At 46.8% G+C, this 19,857-nt stretch overlaps 2 protein-coding genes and 1 long non-coding RNA gene across 3 annotated transcripts; all 3 read left to right on the top strand.

The window, feature by feature from the left end:
• Positions 1–22: 22 nt before the first annotated feature.
• On the top strand, positions 23–810 carry LOC146251599 (uncharacterized). Its single transcript, XR_014732018.1, has 2 exons — positions 23–135; positions 250–810. It is a non-coding gene; the product is annotated as an uncharacterized LOC146251599 (long non-coding RNA).
• Positions 811–1,123: 313 nt separating this feature from the next.
• On the top strand, positions 1,124–4,735 carry rab5if (RAB5 interacting factor). The gene is made up of 4 exons (XM_084679045.1): positions 1,124–1,439; positions 2,035–2,138; positions 2,550–2,679; positions 3,586–4,735. The coding sequence occupies exons 1-4, from the start codon at positions 1,332–1,334 to the stop codon at positions 3,625–3,627; spliced, it is 384 nt and encodes a 127-aa protein (XP_084535171.1). The 5' UTR covers positions 1,124–1,331; the 3' UTR covers positions 3,628–4,735.
• Positions 4,736–4,854: 119 nt separating this feature from the next.
• On the top strand, positions 4,855–17,225 carry dhx35 (DEAH-box helicase 35). The gene is made up of 21 exons (XM_084680963.1): positions 4,855–4,942; positions 5,538–5,665; positions 6,099–6,191; positions 6,747–6,824; positions 7,133–7,237; positions 7,350–7,411; positions 7,730–7,799; positions 8,221–8,280; positions 8,719–8,831; positions 9,516–9,612; positions 10,068–10,226; positions 10,410–10,620; positions 10,899–11,023; positions 12,652–12,706; positions 12,826–13,016; positions 13,272–13,349; positions 15,524–15,653; positions 15,770–15,851; positions 16,049–16,120; positions 16,662–16,773; positions 17,089–17,225. Exons 1-21 carry the CDS (start codon positions 4,900–4,902, stop codon positions 17,125–17,127), a joined length of 2,103 nt encoding a protein of 700 aa, XP_084537089.1. The 5' UTR covers positions 4,855–4,899; the 3' UTR covers positions 17,128–17,225.
• The last annotated feature ends 2,632 nt before the right edge of the window (positions 17,226–19,857 follow it).

Here is a 19,857-nt window from a genome sequence, read left to right as displayed (position 1 = left end):
CTCAGGGAGAGTGAGAGGAAAATACGACGTACGTACCCAGGGCAGAGACAGACACGTGATGCAAAACGTCACTGCCGACCGAGAACTCTGGTCGACGTGAGCTCCCAGATCACTAAGACAGAAGTCCCTAGAAAAGTAGAAGTATTCACATTACTTAGGAACAATGTGCAAACAAATCCAGTACAACTGCAATCACTGCAATGGGCAAATCTGCCTTCAAGCATGTCGTAATTATTGTCTCATTTACAGGTTCAATTGTTCAGGATCTCAACCACAAAGACCACATTCACAACCATGCCCCCCCCCCCCCCCCAACAAACACATGTACACACACACACACACACAATCTTTCCAACACTAACACACACAAACATACACACTTTCAGATGAACTTCAATTGTTAAAAGTACTGGATGCCAACCTGAAATTATAGAACCTAGGTTCTAACAAGCTTGTTGCTGGCATCCTAACTCACTATTGACTCTAGATGATCTCTTACAGTAAATAACTGTAGTCACTAATCACTGTAATCACTGTAATCACTGCAGTGTGTGTGTATTGTAGATCTAGTTATCCAGAGTCTCTAGGAAATACTGATAACACTGTGTTAGACTATGTTGTGAATATACAAACTTGCTATATTTTACTTATATGCACACAACACACTCTGAACATTTCTGTGTTAAGAGTCAGACTATTTATTTCCTCTTTCACACATTTCAGCTTGTCTGTTGTTTTCTAAACTTTTCTAAATGTTCATTTTCACGTTTGTTATTGTCTGACTTATTAAAAGTGTATGCTTGCAAACTAGTGTTTGCTCCTGTGTATCTTTGTGTTTTTCTGACAAAGCTATTTGAACTAACATGTCAATGTCCGTTTGCATGCATTAAATCTAGCTGACGGTTTTATCCAAAGTGGCATACACATTGTTCTGATGAAAATAGACCATGCAGATTCTTTAACAATTACACAGGTCTTTATGAATGAAAGCCAGCATCGTAAGAGCATCCTAACTCTAGATGGCGCTGTCCGTTAACGTGTTGCTCTAGAACCGGCCAGCGTGTGAACGTCGCATTCTGCTATTGGCTGTTCACAGCAGGTTCGAGCTGGGTCAACGTGGTATTGCGCATACTCAATGAACACATTCTCCTTGACTGCAATCTGTCAGATCAGCAACGCGTTTATTTCTGTAGCGAACTGGCTAACACCTTGTACAATTTCATCAAATAGTCAACTGGAGCCTACAGCGGGGTTGTTTAATACAATCAGAAAAAGTTACATCAAGTTAAGTATCACTTAACGTGTCTTGTATCCGGCTATAAACGCAGAGAATGACGAACAGTTCAAAGCGGAAAGAAGAAGTTCATCTCGTCAATGGGGGTGTAAAGCAGTCCACATGGAGCAAAGCCTTCAACGGTAGCGCTGTTTGGGAAGAAAAGGTTGGCAGTGCCCTCTTTAACAAATACATGATGTGATTTTGAATTGTGTTTGTAGAATAACTAGAAACGTAACTGTCATCCAATTGTTGGTGCCTCTCGCTTGGTTGAATGCTAGCATGCCAAGCTAACCAGTTAGCCTCCTAGCTTGTTATGATGATGCGTCGTTTGCAGGCTTTTGTAGCCAGGAAAGTCTGAAACTTGCGTTGGCAGGTTTATCAGATTTGTGTTTCTATACACAGTCCTACAGGTCAGTTCCACAAAACGCCTGTCGATGAATAACTACAAATGCATGTACTGTGCTTGTCGTGGGCAATCAAGATTACCTTCACTCACACTTGCTAGTTGCTAATCCTTTCATTATCACATTTCTGTGAGGGTATGTTCATCCAGACGTTATTTGGGTCGAATCTAACTTAAAAATCCTTCAGCCATTTCCAATCACATGTGTTCTGGGTTCATGACGTTTTCTTCAAAACGTACACAAACTTATATACACATATTTTACACGTTATTTTTTTCTTTTTTTATTAGAAATGTGTTGATGCACACCGGTCTGCAAGCTACTCGTGTTAATGTTAATTCTTGTCTTCAACAGGACGAGTTTTTAGATGTGATCTACTGGATTCGGCAAATAATTGCTATCATCCTTGGTGTGATATGGGGTGTTGCACCATTAAAAGGCTTCCTAGGAATAGCAATGTAAGTGCAATCACAGTTATGACCTTGAATTTAAAGCTGCAATAGGTAACATTCTAAAATATATTCAAATATGAGAAACAGCGCCCCCCAGTTCTTGACTCGAGAGGTCACAAATTAGTTTGACAGTGGTTCCCCAAAATAATCCAAAGAAGGAAGTTGTCTGGAAAGTAGTTGCAACCTCCAAAAATTACACCTGACATTCCACTTGCACTAAGCTGTCTATTTTGCTAAACAACTCATTTGCTTACACAGTATGTTTATAGGGGGCACAATTATTGAACTTGCCTATTGTACTTTTAAATTACCTTTCCTACAATCCACATTTCAGCAAAAACATTTTGTTTTACTAACCACTAGTTTACTACCCTATGTGCACCAAAGATCCAGTTATTTATTTATTTCCCCAACTAGATTCTGCATCATCAATGCTGGCGTCCTGTATGTATACTTCAGCAGCTTTCAGCAAGTGGATGAAGAGGAGTATGGCGGAACATGGGAGCTCACCAAAGAGGGGTTCATGACGTCATTTGCTCTGTTTCTGGTAAGCATCAAGGACCAGATCTACTGTCAGTTCTGGGCTTCTGGAGCTTATCTGTGATCTTTGTGAGACAGTTCCTGCCGTTTAAAAATCTGTGTTGCTGGTTGCTGCCTCCTTTACCTTAGCAGGCCACCACACATTTACATTAAGTTCATAAGTACATTTGCACTTTGTGGTGGAACTTTTTTGAAGTCAAATGTATTTTCAGATTGAATTTGGTTTTACACTAAAAGTAACTTCAGCTATCAGTATAGTTGCCCATATATTTACAACCATTTGTTCAATGCTGCCTTATACTGATTCTTGACAAATCTCGTCTCTGAATTAACTTCAATAGTCTATGTGTTATTGAATGTTTCAAATTCTGCTTATTTTCAAATTTTACAGTTTAATAGTTTTATTATACAAGCATTCTGAATTGATTGTCACCTTAAATCAGTAGATTAATTAAAGGCCGGATAGGTAATTTTTGTCATATTGCTGATATGAACTTCACATCTTGATAGCAATCATTAAATCAAATGCTCTGACAGTATATTTAAATAAATGTTACCTATGGGCGTTGCAGGACTGTAATAAACACGACCAATCATTAAGTTCGGATCAAATGCAATGATTGGACTGGCTACTTGTCTGTACGCCTACCTACCTCTCAGCAGTAGTCATGTGATTTGGGGGAGTGGCTTTGAAGGGAGGAGGTAGGTTTCTTTTGGGTGGGATACTTTCCCACTCAAGCCAAAATTGCTAGTTTCACAACATGCATACCCCGCCTTTAATACGCGATTATTTTGGCCGTTAGCACTCCCAATAGTGAAAGTATTTGTTTACTATTATTGGTTTATCAGATGGCATGGGTGACGTGACGGTTCTCTGTCCGTTTACGGTTTTTACGTTTGTTCCCTTGATCAGGTGGTTTGGATCATATTTTACACAGCATTACATTACGATTGAGGAGTGAAGAGGAAACCATTGGATTAAGGACATTTCTGTTGAAGTAAAACATCAAGACATGATGAGCATAGAACCTCATGACGTCTGGGGGTTCACCACCCCTTCACAGGACTCCTCCGTACACAGGGCATTTTGGGAACTGTAGTTTGAATTCAATCACCCTGTAAGACGTTTCTAATGACCCATTTAAAACAAACCCAATGATCGGATTCTAGCCCTTATTTTGGAATGCTCAAATACTTAAAAGAAACCCATATCCATACCATCTTTCCACTCTGGAACCGATCAGTGTTGACTTTCTAGTAGGACTAGATTTAGGGGTAGTGGTTTAGGTCTGGCCAGTGTCATTCATCTAATCACAGATCAGTCTCACCTGTTTGCCAGGGCTTTTGTATTTGTGCAAACACAAATTGTAAAATTAAAAGAAGACATTTTTAGACTGTCAATGCAACCTTTATAAATACTCACTCACCCATCCATCCATCCATCCCTCTTTCCTTTCCTCTCCTCTCCCCTGAGTAGACCACAGACAGGTCATCAGTACCATCGGGGTACTGAGTTCATCTCTGGTTAGTACCCACTACAACTACCCAAACTAGGCTGTGGTGGCTAAGGCTAGCTTTTCTTTTAGGCTTGTCCAAATCGCCAGGTGACTGAAATCAGATGAAAAAGTACACATAACTGAAGCTGAAAGAACTGTTCTGTGCACTGCCATGACTGTTTGTAGTTTTTCTTTGTCATTTATCAGTTGTTTGTAGCAGGTAGATGTAGTTTTAATTGTTTGTTTTTCCTTTATTTAGCATCCAGATCAAATAGTCTTACCTAATGTTTGGATATTAATTTAAACCTGTATGTAAATTATGTATAATGTCATCAAATCTACACTGTATTCAACTGATTTATTTGTACTTTGTGTTATATCTTGTTTGATGTAACATGTGTCTCAGTATTTTATAGTGAATTAAATTAAAGAGTCTGTTCTTGCAAGATGGCTGTAATGACACTATTGTACCAGGTACACAAATGGCTTTTGAGAGGATTGTATTTTCTGATTGAGATCTTTTGGGATTCACATTAAACATGGGCTTTGTTCAGCCTCCATTTTCAATGCGATGTTGTGTTTAATGGCATTTTACATTTAAATACATACATTAAGTAATGAGATTTGAAGTGTTACTGCTGAAGGATTGTCATTTGATTTCCACGCTTTAGTTTTCAAAGGAATCTGAATAATATGACGTCACGCAAAAAAAAAACAGTGACGTAGAAGCCATGATGGCGGATCCCAACTCCACGATGAAATTTTGGAAACCGGGTAAGTGTACAAATAATATGTTTTAAACTACAGTTGATTGCCAATATGGTGAGGCTTACGATGTAATAGTTGTAATAAATACAGGCAGTATGTGCATGTAAAAAAAGCCTATGAATGAAAGTCATTCATTGCAGTGCGTCAACATGCCTGAATCATGAATGCGTTGTTGGAGATGCAAACATTTCCGCCAGTTCAAGCATTATTTAAGGATTCAGCCAGCGTTGGACAATATTGTTTGGCCAACTGTTTTTCACAAGTAAGGTGATGTTAGTACTTCGTTACTCATTAGACAAACGATCGATAAAGTGAGAAGAGCCACATGATCAACATGAGCAGTTTATGTGAAAAGACCAACCGTGCTTTCCGTCACTAATGTGAGCTAGTCCAGCTACTTTGCAATGTTTCTTATGTATTTGTCTCTCATGGGAATTGATAGAGGCTAGTTAGGAGGGAGTATGAACCGCTGCACCTGTGAGCTAGCTAGCTAGTAGATAACTTCAATTGCTTTGCCAACTAAATCACGTAGCGTGACATGCATTAACCTTTATATTTCTGCCTGGCCATTACCACCCTCTTCATCATCATCTGCCCTCAGGGTCGGAGGCTCCAGGAATTTCTGAAGAACGGGAGCTCCCGACAGAGACTACGGGCTCCCCCGTCATATTCAACCCGCACACTGCGCTGTCCATCGAGAAGCAGCGGCAGAAGCTTCCAGTTTTTAAGGTTGCTTCCATCACCTGTTATACAGCCAGCACACGTAGCTAATAAGGCAGCAACTGACGCTGCCAATTTTTACTTCTCGTTTCATTATTTATCCTCACTTACGTAAAGAGGGGAGGAAGGGTTAAATTCAGGGTTTATTCCAGACATTCCTTTTGAGAAGTTCGTTGATTTGGTAGCCTACACCAGACAGTAAGCGGCTGCACGTCAACATTTTGGATCTAGACTGAGTAACATTATGTCTAGTGGCGCTCTTATTGCCCCAACTATGTTCCAGTTAACCAACAAGGCTCCTAACCACCCTTAATGTCACCCCCATGGTTGGTTGGGTGAATGCCCAACCAACACGACTTCCTGTCTACAACATGGATGAAGTGTAATGCTGTATGTTGAGTGAAACCCAACTGATACAGCGTGTGAACGTTTGTGTTTCCAGCACAGAAACAACATATTGTACTTGGTGGAGAGCTTCCAGACTGTCATCATCGTGGGAGAGACAGGATGTGGGAAGACCACACAGATCCCTCAGGTGTGTCGCGTTGCACGTTTATCTTAGTTCTGGTGATGTGGTGAAACAGAGTTGAGAAATCCAAAGAAATGGTTCTCTAGTCATGTTTGTTGCCTGTGCTGAATGGCAGTGGACTGAATATAACTGGGGGAACACAATAACAGCATTTTGCCTACCAAGTAAAGACTCCCCGAACTCTCAAGGTCAGATATGCACTGTGTTGGATTGCCGCAGGGCAGGACATTGCAGCAGTGGAACCCCTCACGTGGTCCAATCCCCAAACTGGGGGAGAGTGACCTTCTCTAGATGCTTACTGGCCTCTTCTTCGCTGGGTTTGAAGAAAGTCCTTTGGGGCTTAATTTATGCAGATCATGCCGTTCTAAAGCATTGACGTGTCTCTCTCGGTCTGCCTCTCGTGCTCTGTGTCGTGGATGTTGGTCGCTCGCCGTTTCCTTCCTACTTTTCTCGTTCTAATTCCTGTCCTTCTCGCTCTCCCTCACTGTTCCCTTCCATCGCTCTCTCTCTCCATGTATTGCTGTCTCTCTCTTTCTCTCCCCCTCTCTTTTCCCCTTCCAGTACTTGCTGGAGGCTGGCTGGGCAGCAGAGGGGAAGGTGATTGGGGTGACACAGCCTCGTCGAGTGGCTGCTATCTCAGTAAGTACCGTCCTCACAACCACCCCACCCCCCCCCCCCTTAAGCCTTTCCTCCTTCACTCCATTGACTCAGAAAAGTGCAACAGTGGCTCAAATCCGGTACACTTTGAAGAGGAGGCTGTAGACTTTCGGTGACTTCAAAAAAATATTTTTTTGGAGAAGGCTATACCATCACAGTTGTGCCTTCTACATGTAACTGCAGGGCGGCCACTATCGTCAATAAAGATAGGACTATCCACCAGTCTTCCTCCGTGTTTAGGCCTCTGTGATTGGCCCTGGGCGCCGCTAACGTCCCCTCCCTCCTGACAGGTGGCCAACCGCTTGGCGGAGGAGCGCGGGGCCCTGCTGGGTCACGAGGTTGGCTACACCATCCGCTTCGACGACTGCTCCGACCCACACGCCACTCGCATCAAGGTGCCTTGCCCCTCGTCTCCCTTCCCCTTGCTTTGAGTCTTCTCTCATTTTTGCTGTGTGTTTTTTCCGACTGACGTCCTGATTTCCCCCCCCCCCCCCCGGCGTGTACCAGTTCCTCACAGATGGGATGCTGGTGAGGGAGATGATGGCGGATCCTCTCCTGAAGAAATACAGGTACAGGATCTGTGAAGTGGTCAAGCGACTCGGAGGGTGTTGGGTTTACGGGAGCGTGCTTCTGGATTCTGCTCTCACAGCAGGTCCGCACACTGTGTCGGATCATTCATTTGGCGAATCGTTGAAAGTGACACTTTTGATCTCGTTCGAATCCGAATCTGAAAGGTCCCAAGCGTCCATTTTTTGGACCTTGATGGATCCTTTATGTAGTGTATCCCAGCCACTGAAGCTTGACTAAGAAAGAAGGATTAGTGAAGTACATCTCAACCTAGGGCAAACCTTCTATCTGGCAGCTCACCCCATATTGTCTGTCTCCAGTGTTCTGATGCTGGACGAGGCCCATGAGAGGACCCTGTACACTGACATAGCCATCGGCCTGCTGAAGAAGGTAGCTGTCCACCTGTCACCACCTCAAACACCTTCCCCCTACACCAAAGGGCAACCCTTCTCTAACCCTGACGACACCCAAAAAACAAATACCCCAACATGCTTTTTGACTTTTTTTTGTCCCTCCCTCCCTCCCTCCCTCCCTCCCTCCCTCCCTCCCTCCCTCCCTCCCTCCCTCCCTCCCTCCCTCCCTCCCTCCCTCCCTCCCTCCCTCCCTCCCTCCCTCCCTCCCTCCCTCCCTCCCTCCCTCCCTCCCTCCCTCCCTCCCTCCCTCCCTCCCTCCCTCCCTCCCTCCCTCCCTCCCTCCCTCCCTCCCTCCCTCCCTCCCTCCCTCCCTCCCTCCCTCCCTCCCTCCCTCTGTCTCTCTCTCTCTCCCCCCTCTCTCTCTTTCTCTCTCTTTCTCCCTCTCTCCCTCCCCTCAGATTCAGAAGAAGAGGAGGGATCTGAGGGTGATAGTGGCCTCTGCCACTCTGGATGCCAAGGTGATTTGCAGCATAATGAAGATGGGCAGATAGGCCAGGGCACAGACAAACAAAGCAGGCGTGCGATAAGAGACGGGCCGACGTCATGAAGCAGCGGGCTGCGCTCGAGTCACATTGGAAATTGTTCTGGTCCTAAAGACTTGTCAGAGACGCAAAGACTAAAGCAGCTTATGGCTGTCGTCAGCAGTTCAAATTGGGACGCTTTTTCTTCCTAGTGTGAAATTGGTTTTGCTATCTTTTGGTTTTCGCTCCCGCAGCTCAGCTTAATCTTTTTTTTGCGTTCTCAGGCCATGTTGAAAATGTAATTGCAGTTGAATAGTTTAGCTGAAGTGAAATAGTAGGTTCTTAACTTAGCCTTTTAACTCAAAAATGCTCCAAAAGAAAAAAAAAACGTTGCAAACCATCTAACCATTTGCATGTCTATGCGTCCTCCTGTAGAAATTTCAAGAGTTTTTCAACTTGAATGATTCTGGGGACCCCAACAAGGACACGTGTGGCATTTTGACGGTGGAGGGTCGCACCTTCCCAGTGGATGTGTTCTACACGGTTAGGTAAGCCACGGCAAACATTTGAACCATTTTAGCTAAACTCAGACTAGCAAACCCAGTTTAAAGCAGAATCCCAATACTCTGTTTTACCCCTACTCCTAACCCCTAGCCAGACTGTGAAGACTGTTGTTTTTGCCTCTTCTGGGGGGGTCCAAGTCTTAATTAGGGGGGTCAGACCCCCCTGTAATTTGCACCCTGCCCCTAGCCCTTGTCCCTCAACTGAGGGGTAAGGGCTACATAGCCCTATGGAATTAGACACCACTAGGTCACGGTTACCTATATCGATGTTTCCAAAGCAAGTAGTGTTATGCACTGATTTCAAACGAAATTCGCTGCTAATAGAGTTAAAACTGGGGTAAGGGGTAAGACAGAGTATCGGGATTTGGCTTAAGCCTTGTTTCATTTGTGGAGATTGGGCAGGATTTGACAGTTTCAGACGTAGCTTCAACATCTCCAAAGTCGGTAGAACCAAGCACTAAGGAGGTAAGGCTCACAACTATCGTGAGGAGAAAGATAGAGAATTCCAGAACGTCTTGCCGATGGCAGCCCTATTCCTTTGACATGCCCAGTCCCCACCCAGCTCCAGAGTGAGGGTTTAGCGCTTGTACCCGGGGGGGGGGGGGGGGGGGGGGGGGCAGCGGTCGGACCTCCAGGCTCTGTAGCTTGACGAGGCCCTGTGCTCCTCAGTCCTGTTCCAGACTACGTGAAGGCCACGGTGGAGACGGTTCTGAAGATCCACGAGACGGAAGACGATGGAGATGTCCTGGCGTTCCTCACTGGACAGGTGGGTGGGGGGGGGGGGCATTCCGACACGACACAAACACTAGACATCCTCCATTTTCCATGTCCACAATTTGAGAAGTAGCTAAATGGAACCTTTTCAATATTTAATGTTTGCTGAAGGCAGCATGTTTGAGGATTTTTTTTTCTCTCTCAGAATGTCTGAAGTGGGTGTAAAATGAGGATGTCGACTTTCTATGAAACACTCTAAAACATCTAGAATGGAGAGGATGGGAAAAGTGAATCATTTAAACAAGGGACAAAGTGCTTTTCCACCGCATTAAGTTTGCTCACATTTCAAGTCAGCCGTAGCGCAGCGATCGCCACACGTTCATCGAGCACTGACCTGGTGCCGATTTTCAAACACGCGCGGGGTCTGGCTGAGCGCCGCTTCAGGTCTTATCTCTGTGGAGAGCAGCAGTCCTATATGCCCCCCCTGCCCTGTGTCCCTCCCTGCAGGAGGAGGTGGAGAAGGTGGTGTCGCTGCTGCAGGAGCAGGCGCGGGCCCTCTCCAGATACGGCATGAAGAAACACCTCCGGGTGCTGCCCATGTACGCCGGCCTGCCCTACCCGGAGCAGATGAAGGTGTTTGAGCGGGCGCCCCCAACCGTCCGCAAGGTAAACCGCACCCTTCAGACCTCTTTCCAATGGCGCCTCTTGTCATTGGCCCCCCTCGCCTGCTTTGGAAGACCCCGGCGGAAATGCGTCCGTCCCTTCGATACTGTACCCGAGCACCCGGACGATAGGTTTTCATTTCGTGTACGCTGGTGCCCGACTTTCAAGTCCTTCTCCCGCGTCCAGGTGGTGGTGGCAACGAACATAGCCGAGACGTCCATCACCATCAACGGGGTGGTGTTTGTGATCGACTGTGCGTTTGTCAAGCTGCGCGCCTACAACCCCCGCACCGCCATCGAGTCTCTGGTGGTCACGCCCATCTCCAAGGCCTCGGCCAGCCAGAGGGCCGGGAGAGGGGGCCGCAACCGTCCGGGGAAGTGCTTCAGACTATACACAGGTGTGTGCGAGTGTGTTGGTTCGGACCAATCAGCTTCCTTTTGAGGATACTGGCAGCTACTGGCATGGTTGAAGTCAAGCCCCTGGTGATGGACAGGTGTGGTTCATCCATGTGTGTGTGTGTGTGTGTGTGTGTGTGTGTGTGTGTGTGTGTGTGTGTGTGTGTGTGTGTGTGTGTGTGTGTGTGTGTGTGTGTGTGTGTGTGTGTGTGTGTGTGTGTGTGTGTGTGTGTGTGTGTGTGTGTGTGTGTGTGTGTGTGTGTGTGTGTGTGTGTGACAGAGGAGGACTTTGAGAAGCTGCCGGCCTCCACAGTGCCAGAGATGCAGCGCACCAACCTGGCTCCAGTCATCCTGCAGCTGAAGGCTCTGGGGATAGACAACGTGCTGCGCTTCAGCTTCCTCTCTGTGAGTGACGTCTAGCCCCTAACCCACCATGACCCCTAACCCACCATGACCCCTAACCCACCATGACCCCTAACCCACCACCTACACACCATCACTCCTAAGGCCTGGGACACACTGCCTGCATTTAGCTGCGATCTGCTGTGAAGCGCCTGGAAGCGCTGCCTTCTTTCTTTCAGCGCCCATGTTATCAAATGGGACCGCCACACTGGCTGCAAAGCGCCGCGATTCCCTGTCATCTGCAGCCATCGTTTCGGCAGCTGGTCAAATTTGTTCGCGAAACGCTTGCGAAATTGGCAACAATATGATCAAATACACCATATTAGTTGATGTTTATGTATAAAAAGCATATTAAGATTTGACTACATTAATTGTAGACTATATGTGAACATTTGTAAAGTTGTAGACTTTATAATTATTTTTTAAATATTACTTTGGAGGCCTACGTACAATATTCACTCTATATAAAACCCAACTACACAATGTTGGTAACAAACAGCCTTTACACGTGGTTACCCTGATGAAAAGGAATGAAAATAAATGGATTGATCTGTTGAGCCAGCATGCCCGTAGTTGTTTTGTTTGTTTGAGAGAAACGAGTTGCACGCAACACACACGCGTGCAGACAGTCTACCGAGAGAGAACCCCCAAGTCAATTTTGAAAATCAGCGTGAAATTCAAGGAGATGGACGACATAAAATGAATTCTCGAAGTTGAAACGCACAGGGAGTTGTATGACCCCCAGCACCAATTTAACAAGGACAACGGAGGGTAGATTAGGATCAATGCTGGGATATAGCCAGTGCCATGTACCATGTCAGCATAAAGGAAAGCTCAGAGTAGCTGAAAGGCTTGATGAGCGGCGCAGAGAAATGCGCGTCTGGTGTGAACAGCTTTTGCTCAGTCGCAGCCGATTGTGGCGCTGCGCGGCGCTTCGCAGCCAGTGTGTCCCAGGAGTAACCCACCACCGTCACACCTAACCCTAACCCTACACACCGTCACACCTAACCCTAACCCTAACCCTACACACCGTCACACCTAACCCTAACCCGACACACCGTCACACCTAACCCTAACCCGACACACCGTCACACCTAACCCGACACACCGTCACACCTAACCCTAACCCGACACACCGTCACACCTAACCCACCGCCTACACCGTCACACGCTTGTGTGCGTTCAGTCACAACACCATGACGATGGTCGGCGAGCAACTGGTAAAGGTGGCAGTGAGAGTTAAACGAGACACAGCAAGATTTTGGAGGGGATGCGTCTAACTCTGAGAACTTGTGATGCCTGCGCGTAGCATTATCCACTGTGCTAGTGGGAGTTATGGGAGTGAAAATCTAAAATTGTAACTATGTTAACAGTGGCTTTGGTAGCTTGTCTCAGGATTGTAGATTTCTCAGAATCCAAAAGCACCACCAAACTTGTACACATTTTCTACACTATAGTTAAACTGGTCCAAATGGATCACAGTTCTTTCTGGCTACACAGCATTTTGCAACCTGTACAGTAGCTGTAGATATTTGTTTCGACGTTAAGTGTCGACATAGTACAGTGAAAGTCGACAGCGAAGCAGTTGTGAGTGTGTAACAATTGCAAGGCTAACCCTGTCTCCTGTGCAGCCTCCGCCGGCCCAGTCCATGGTGCAGGCTCTGGAGCTGCTCTATGCTCTGGGAGGTGAGAACATCTACACAGCCAGCTGGAACATCAGCATCCAAACACTGTCTGATTCTGACTGACCCAGTCTGTCTGTCTGTCTGTCTGTCTGTCTGTCTGTCCTCTTGTCGGCGTGTCAGGTCTGGACCAGTACGGCCGTCTAACCGACCCCATGGGCGTGAGGATGGCAGAGTTCCCCCTGAGCCCCATGTTTGCCAAGATGCTGCTGGAGTCTGGCAACTTCAGCTGCTCCAAGGAGATTGTCACCATAGCGGCCATGATGCAGATCCAGAACATCTTCGTCGTGCCGTCCAATCAGAAGAAGGCAGCTGTAAGTTCAAAAGGGTCTTGGGCTGACATGCTCAAGATTAACACTGACTCTGACACGCTGATTTGGCCGTAACATTTCAGGCTGCAGCTGTATGTTTATCAAAGGCTGCAGTGTATTCTAAAATTCGGATTTTCCGGTCCGGTAAAGGGAATTGTAGACACAAATCAAGTGTTATGGTTGGAGATAATAAAGATTTGGAAGTCTGTTACTCAATGTGTTGTGTGTGTGTGTGTGTGTGTGTCTTGTCATCTGTAGGCCCGTGAACACAGGAAGTTTGCAGTGGCTGAGGGAGATCACCTCACCATGCTCAATGTCTACGAGGCATTCATCAAGGTAGGGACCGATTTAAAGGACTGGGAAGAACCATCTGTATTTCCAGAACAAGCGTATGCACACCACCGTGGTGATGAAAAGGACGTTATACCAGGGGTCCCCAAACTTTTTCTGCGAGGGCCAGATCATTTTTCCCTCCTTTAATGTGGGGCCGGGTCGGTCTGTAATAGAAAGGGCCGGAGTGACTACCAGTATTATTGTGGAGATGTAATTCTGATTTCAAATGTATTTATTATGCTAGATTAGTTTATTATTTTGTTACATCCATCCATATTTTGTACAGAGGGTTAGGGTTAACCCTAACCCATACATATATGTTACATCCATACATATCAAGGGATATATAGCCTATTAAAAGAGCATTGTTAATATCGTAATGACCTTTTTTCATATTCATTGCTATTGAAATCAAAACATTTACTTACTCAAGCATATTAATCGGTGTAAATCGGTGCTCTGGCATTGGTCAGAGGGCCGGACCAAATGCCGGGCCGTAGTTTGGGGACCCCTGCTTTATACGCTCTTCAAAGTTTAATAATAAAGACACATTATTTGTTTGCCACCTTTCACGACCACGAAGGCCTCTAGGTGCTCTGCAGTAGCAAGCCTCGCTGAGACTGAGGAGGTGTTGAGGACACCAGGGGGAGAGAACTGGAGGGAGTTATTGATTAGGAAGGTTGATGTGTGGGCGCTGAGTTATGGAGGACTTCTGGTGAGCGGAAGGGGTTTTGAAATGCCCTTGGATGAGAGACGGGAAGCCAGTGAGGCTTGATGAGTTTGGGGGATGATGGGGGATGGTGTGTTCAGAAGTGTACGTGTTCAACCAAACAAAGATCCAATCACTGATCCCTGTGTATGTATTCAACCAAACAAAGATCCAATCACTGATCCCTGTGTACGTATTCAACCAAACAAAGAGCCAATCACTGATCCCTGTGTACGTATTCAACCAAACAAAGAGCCAATGACTGATCCCTGTGTACGTATTCAACCAAACAAAGAGCCAATCACTGATCCCTGTGTACGTATTCAACCAAACAAAGAGCCAATCACTGATCCCTGTGGGACTGCGCAAGTGCTCTGAAGTCCGCTGACGCATCGTTGAGGACTCCCCAGGTGCCTATACCAGCATAAATGATAGTGTTGTGGTAGTCCTTAGTACGACAAGCATGTTAGGACTGGCGGAGGGTTTCAGCGTCAGCCTGCTGCGAACGAGCCAGGCCGGTTCATCCGAGCTCACCAGCTGCATCATGCAGGGCGGTGCTCTATGGGACATTAGCAGTGTGCCATGGAGTGGTGAGTGTACAGGAACTGGAGAAAGAGGTCGATGTTTACTTTGACATGGCCGTGGGTATATTCCAGGGCTGTCGCATGTAATGCAGCAACGAGACGCAGACCCCACTCGCGCGTTTGAGCCATGGATACAGGGACCAGTCGAATGGTGCAGGAGACTGTTAGAGCCCTGGAAAAGCAGCCCTGTGTTTGGAGAATACACCAGAATTTCAACTCGCGTGGCCCCTATTGTCTTTTGTAGGATGGCAACAAGCAAGCAGTTGATGGAGAAAAAGGGTATTTGACATGGCAAGTTCAGCTGCAAAGGGTCCATATGGGTCCGTCGACAAGACTCGAGTCATTTGCAGATGGTGCCGATGTGAATTGAGTTATCACCGGAGTACATCAAGTCTTAAATACCATTTCCCGGCCAAGCACACAGCTAATGCAGACAGCCCCGTGAGCCAGGAAACATTAGTCGCTTACATCAGACCACACTTGACAGTGTGCAAGGGACACCCTTGTGTCAAACCTACAAGCAGCAGGCTTTCAATAAAAGGCTAAATAGAAGAGCTACTTTCTTTTAAGTCATTGACCTTGCCATGTTGTGAGTATAGTAATGCTAAATGCAGCAGGCCTACCTGAAGGTTTCGAAACAATATTTGTTTCGTTATTAATTGATTTCTAAAAAAATCTTCACACATTTGCATCAAACAAGCAGATTTTGCCCCCTCCCATACACTTTGAGCAGTTCAAAAACGTGCGATTCATTCGCGAGCTATCGTGGACAATCATGCGATTAATCGTGGACAGTCATGCGATTAATTTTTTGCGCTTGACAGCCCTAGTGTATTGTGGCCCACGGTCTAACTTGTTTCTTTCTTCCCCCCCCCCCCCCCCAGCACCAGAAGAGCTCCCAGTGGTGCCAGGAGCACTTCCTCAACTACAAGGGGCTCCTGCGCGCCATGACCGTGCGAGAGCAACTCAGACGTCTCATGAACAAGTTCAAGGTGCCGCGCACCTCCAGCGAAGGTCAGCGTCTCTCCCCGCGTGCGTGTGTCTGTGGGGGGGGGGGGGGGGGGGGGGGGGGGGCTCTGTGTGTGTGTGTTCAGCCGTTCCACATCTCGCGGTGTGTTCTGGTTCTGCAGGAGACCCGGACGTGATCCTAAGGTGTATCGTGTCAGGGTTCTTCTCCAACGCCGCCCGCATGCACCACTCAGGCTCCTATCGGTGAGTTCACCCTTCACCCCCCCCCCCCCACCCCCCTTTCTCCTTGACCCAAACGTCCCGCGCTGCTGCCGCTGTTACGATGGGTTCTCCCTCTCTTTCTCCCCCCGTGTCGCTCTCCCCCCTCCCCTTCTCTGGCCCTCCGTCTCACTCTCTGTCCCTCCCTTCCCTCCTTGCGTCCGGCCCCTCTCCGCTCTCAGGACCTTACGGGATGACCGCGAGCTTCACATCCACCCCAACTCCGTGCTGTACGGAGAGAAGCCTCCAAAGTGGTGAGTGGTGGGTTGTTTGGGAGCGCGTGCGAGGCCGCGGATCTCAGTCAGGCCCAGCTTTTAGTGGTACATTAAATGGAGGGCATTATGCAAGGCGTATTGACGTTTCAAGGCTCATTTTCCAAAGCATATTGGACATCTATGAGGAATGCTATTGCCCTCGACGGTTTCTCTCTGTAGTCTTTCCCGTATTTGACTCTTTTCTCTATCCCTCTCTCTGTCCTTCTCTCTTTCTCTGTTCCTCTCTCTTTCTCTCTCTCTCTCTCTTTCTCTCTCTATCTCTATCTCTATCTATCTCTATATCTATCTATCTATCTCTGTCCTTCTCTCTCTCTCTGTTCTTCTCTCTTTCTCTCTCTCTCTCTCTCTCTCTCTCTCTCTCTCTCTCTCTCTCTCTCTATCTCTATCTCTCTCTCTATCTCTATCTCTATCTCTATCTCTATCTCTCTCTATATCTATCTATCTATCTATCTCTATATCTATCTATCTATCTCTGTCCTTCTCTCTCTCTGTCCTTTTCTTTTCCTGTTTCTACCACCAGGGTTGTCTTCAATGAGGTGGTGCAGACAGCTAAGTATTACATGCGCGATGTGACCGCTGTCGAGTCGTCCTGGTTGGTTGAGCTGGCGCCTCACTTCTACAAGCAGGCCAAGGTACATGAGGCACCCACCCCACGTCCGACCTGGAAACAAACAGACAGAAATCCATTCAGCGGTCACCGCTTTTTCCAAACCGGGCCGGTCGATTGCACTTTGACAGAAGAAAAAAAAAACAAAAAAAAAAACATTAGAGTTGATCCCGCTGCATCACACTAGAGGGAGCCATCCCCTCGCAGACCAACATGATCTTAGGCAGACCCGCGGTGTGTGTATTTGCCACTTGTTGACAAGTTTGTGTCACTAACGTTCTCTTTTTTTTTGTCTCTCTGTGTCTCCCCTTTTCTGAACGCCCCCCCCCCCCTCCTCCAGCATGGGTCATTGGCCAGCAAGAGATCCCGGGTCCTCTAAGCTGAGCCAGCCCCGCCGCGGCAGAGAGAGGAGACGAGGAAGAGAACGCACCCCCTTCTTTAAACACTGTGCCCCCCATCCCCCCCCCCCGTCCCCCCGCTCCCACACCGCCCTCTCCCTCACTCATCTCCCCTGTATATACAGATGTACTATATATTTATTTCCCACGTCTGCCGTCACAACTCCTGCACATGTATGTAGGCGAGGCACTGTCCGCTCACGCTGGAAAGAACCGGAAAAAGGGGCAACATATGGTCTATGGCCGACGGCATGCCATGTCATCCTGCTCTGGGAAGTTTGTGCTCCCAGAGTGTGTTGGGGAGAAAGCTGAGGGGGGTCCGAGCCACGGCCGTTGGTCACCAAGGGTCCTTTGTGGCGCGAGGGGACAGTGCTGACCCTCCGCCTGTACATAGACAGAACAGGCTCGCGTCCAGTAGACCACGTGAGCCTCCATGGTTATTTTTTTATGGCTATCGTTCCTTTTTTCGTTGTGGCATTGGCGCGGTAAATACAGTATGTGAACGAGTGAAGAATGAGAGGATGTGGCGTATTTTTTTACGAGGAACGGCGGTTTGTTGACTTTTTTTGGGGGGGGGCTAATGTGCTTCCTACCCTCTTTGAGCGTGGGTGTTGCAGTAGTAGTCCGTGGCTCCGTTGGCCGGTCTGTTTAGATGCCACGTTAGCCTGTGTTGAAAGCCAGTGGTTTGGTTGAGCTGGGAAAGGCAAAGTGCCCGGGCTCCTCACCTTTCAACAAGTCTCTTTCTAGAGCTTCAGTTATCTGCACATCCACATTGGGGACTGTCTCCTATACAAGACTTACACCTCATATGGAATGCATGTTTGGGTTTTGATTAGTCGACACAGAATGTACGACTAATGAGTTAACTGTGACAAAAGACCTCTTTGCTTCCGGACAGTTGCCGTAGAACTCGGTGCCACTTTTACTCACTGTCCAGCTCAAACATTGTGGCCTTTTTAACCGTTCTGTGCCAAATAATATTTTGTATCAAAACCATATTTCACGTTTCATTTTTCTTTCCGAAATGAAATGTGCAAATAGAACCATACCAAGTGCAACACATGCAATCAGATCTACAGCTGAAGAAGTGCCATTTGTTCCTGAGGATAGTGTCAAGTGCATCGAAAGACGCATACGAAGCCTACAAGAAAATACAAAAAAAAAAATCTGTTTCCCCCCCCCCTCAAGCCTCAGACCATGTTTCTAATCAACCACTGCACTATTGTACACCTCCCTCTTTGTCAGTGTCATCAATGTTTTAGAGCAAAGGCACAAGTTATGTGATGTGTTCCCCCGACTCCGCCCGAGACCTACATCATTGTCTGCTGTTTTTATTTTCTCTCATTCCTTCGTGAAATGCCTTCAGGAAGTAGGATTTCACACCAGAAGTTTCCGAAAGCCACAGAAAGCCGGAGAACAAAAAAAAAATCACATTTAAATCCACTAGGTCCTGCTTTCATATCAGTAAGGTTGCTGTCCTGAACTTTATTGACTGTCTGCATGGGTTTACATATAGACACCTTGTCCCTATGACAAGAAGTGGGCACATTTTAACTGCCTCCAACCTCTGGATACATAGCCTACAATAGATGCAATTCTATTAGTGACGTATACAAGTGAAAATACTCTTGCATGTGAGGGGGTAACTCTTGAACAACACTTAGTCGATGAGAGGCAGTTTTTCTCTTTGTCACATGCTGATCATCTTAATCTGTAAACAGCCTAACTGTAATCTGTACACGTCTGTACTCGCTCTTAGGAAGCAGTTGTATTCCCCTCACTTTCTGTCCAGCACATCTTAAAAATAAAAATATAATGTCTGGTCCCACACTGAACTGTGTCTGTCTCACTGCCTGGTGACGTTGGTGTTAAATTGTGCCAAAGGCTGCTGTATTAACTATGTTTCGCAAAACACGTCATATTGCATGTGCTTGGATGGGTGCATCTAACGTTTGATTAGAGTTGTGTGTAATATTGGAGGCAGATCTGAATCATGCTGGCAGATCCAAGCTGTTTTATTTTTTGTTGCCAGGAGGTGTCAGTGTTGTACTACAAACGCTGCCTCAACCGGAATTCCTCTTATTTCATGATCATGTAGCATATTCATCTTCACAGTGATGCGATGGCAAGTTTGGGTTAGTAGTTTAAGATGGTCTTCAACTCTGGTCCTGCTCCAACACACCTGGTTCAAATGAATGGGTCGTTATCTAGCTCTGCCGAAGCCTGATAACGACCATTTGAATCAGGTGTGTTGGACTTAGAGCAGGGAAACCGAGAACGTACAGGACAGTTAGCCCTGAGGACCGAGATTGAACACCCCTGCTATAAGCTATCAGTGCAACTTGTTGGGGGAATTGTAATTAAGCCCGTGTAACTAATTATTGTTCTATGGGCTAATTGACATAGGTGTTGTGTTGCTTTTGAAACAAGGAACGTAGCCTACATTAAGCCTTTCTGTCCTACTGTCAACATCGACACTCCACGCCGTTATCTCGGCCATCGGCATCACTTCCGTCCGTTAGAGTCGTTTTCTCCGTCCCCGGGGAGTCTGGCTGCGCTTCCCGGTTCCCGCCACTCATCACACGGATTGGAGCGCTAGAATGTCAGCCGCTGTCTTTCCGCTGCCCGCTGATGGTCTTTAGGATAGTGGGCAAAACAATTTGACGAAATGATAGCCCAATTTGTGCTAAAGCATAGACCTACTTTTGTGT

The sequence above is a fragment of the Hypomesus nipponensis genome, chromosome 18, assembly GCF_054491055.1.
Source record: "Hypomesus nipponensis isolate SF chromosome 18, ASM5449105v1, whole genome shotgun sequence".
NCBI classification, from domain to species: domain Eukaryota; kingdom Metazoa; phylum Chordata; class Actinopteri; order Osmeriformes; family Osmeridae; genus Hypomesus; species Hypomesus nipponensis.
Note: the sequence above shows the minus strand (reverse complement) of the source record. Positions and strands in the feature narration are given on the sequence as shown.

Bases quoted from the DNA above. Each gene is read 5' to 3' on its own strand.
- rab5if (XM_084679045.1), top strand. From the start codon at position 1,332: ATGACGAACAGTTCAAAGCGGAAAGAAGAAGTTCATCTCGTCAATGGG. The intron at 1,440-2,034 runs GTTGGCAGTGCC...TGTCTTCAACAG, and splicing joins GCGCTGTTTGGGAAGAAAAG to GACGAGTTTTTAGATGTGAT. The intron at 2,680-3,585 runs GTAAGCATCAAG...TCCCTTGATCAG, and splicing joins CGTCATTTGCTCTGTTTCTG to GTGGTTTGGATCATATTTTA.
- dhx35 (XM_084680963.1), top strand. From the start codon at position 4,900: ATGATGGCGGATCCCAACTCCACGATGAAATTTTGGAAACCGG. The intron at 8,281-8,718 runs GTGATTTGCAGC...GTCCTCCTGTAG, and splicing joins CTGCCACTCTGGATGCCAAG to AAATTTCAAGAGTTTTTCAA. The intron at 12,707-12,825 runs GTGAGAACATCT...TCGGCGTGTCAG, and splicing joins GCTGCTCTATGCTCTGGGAG to GTCTGGACCAGTACGGCCGT.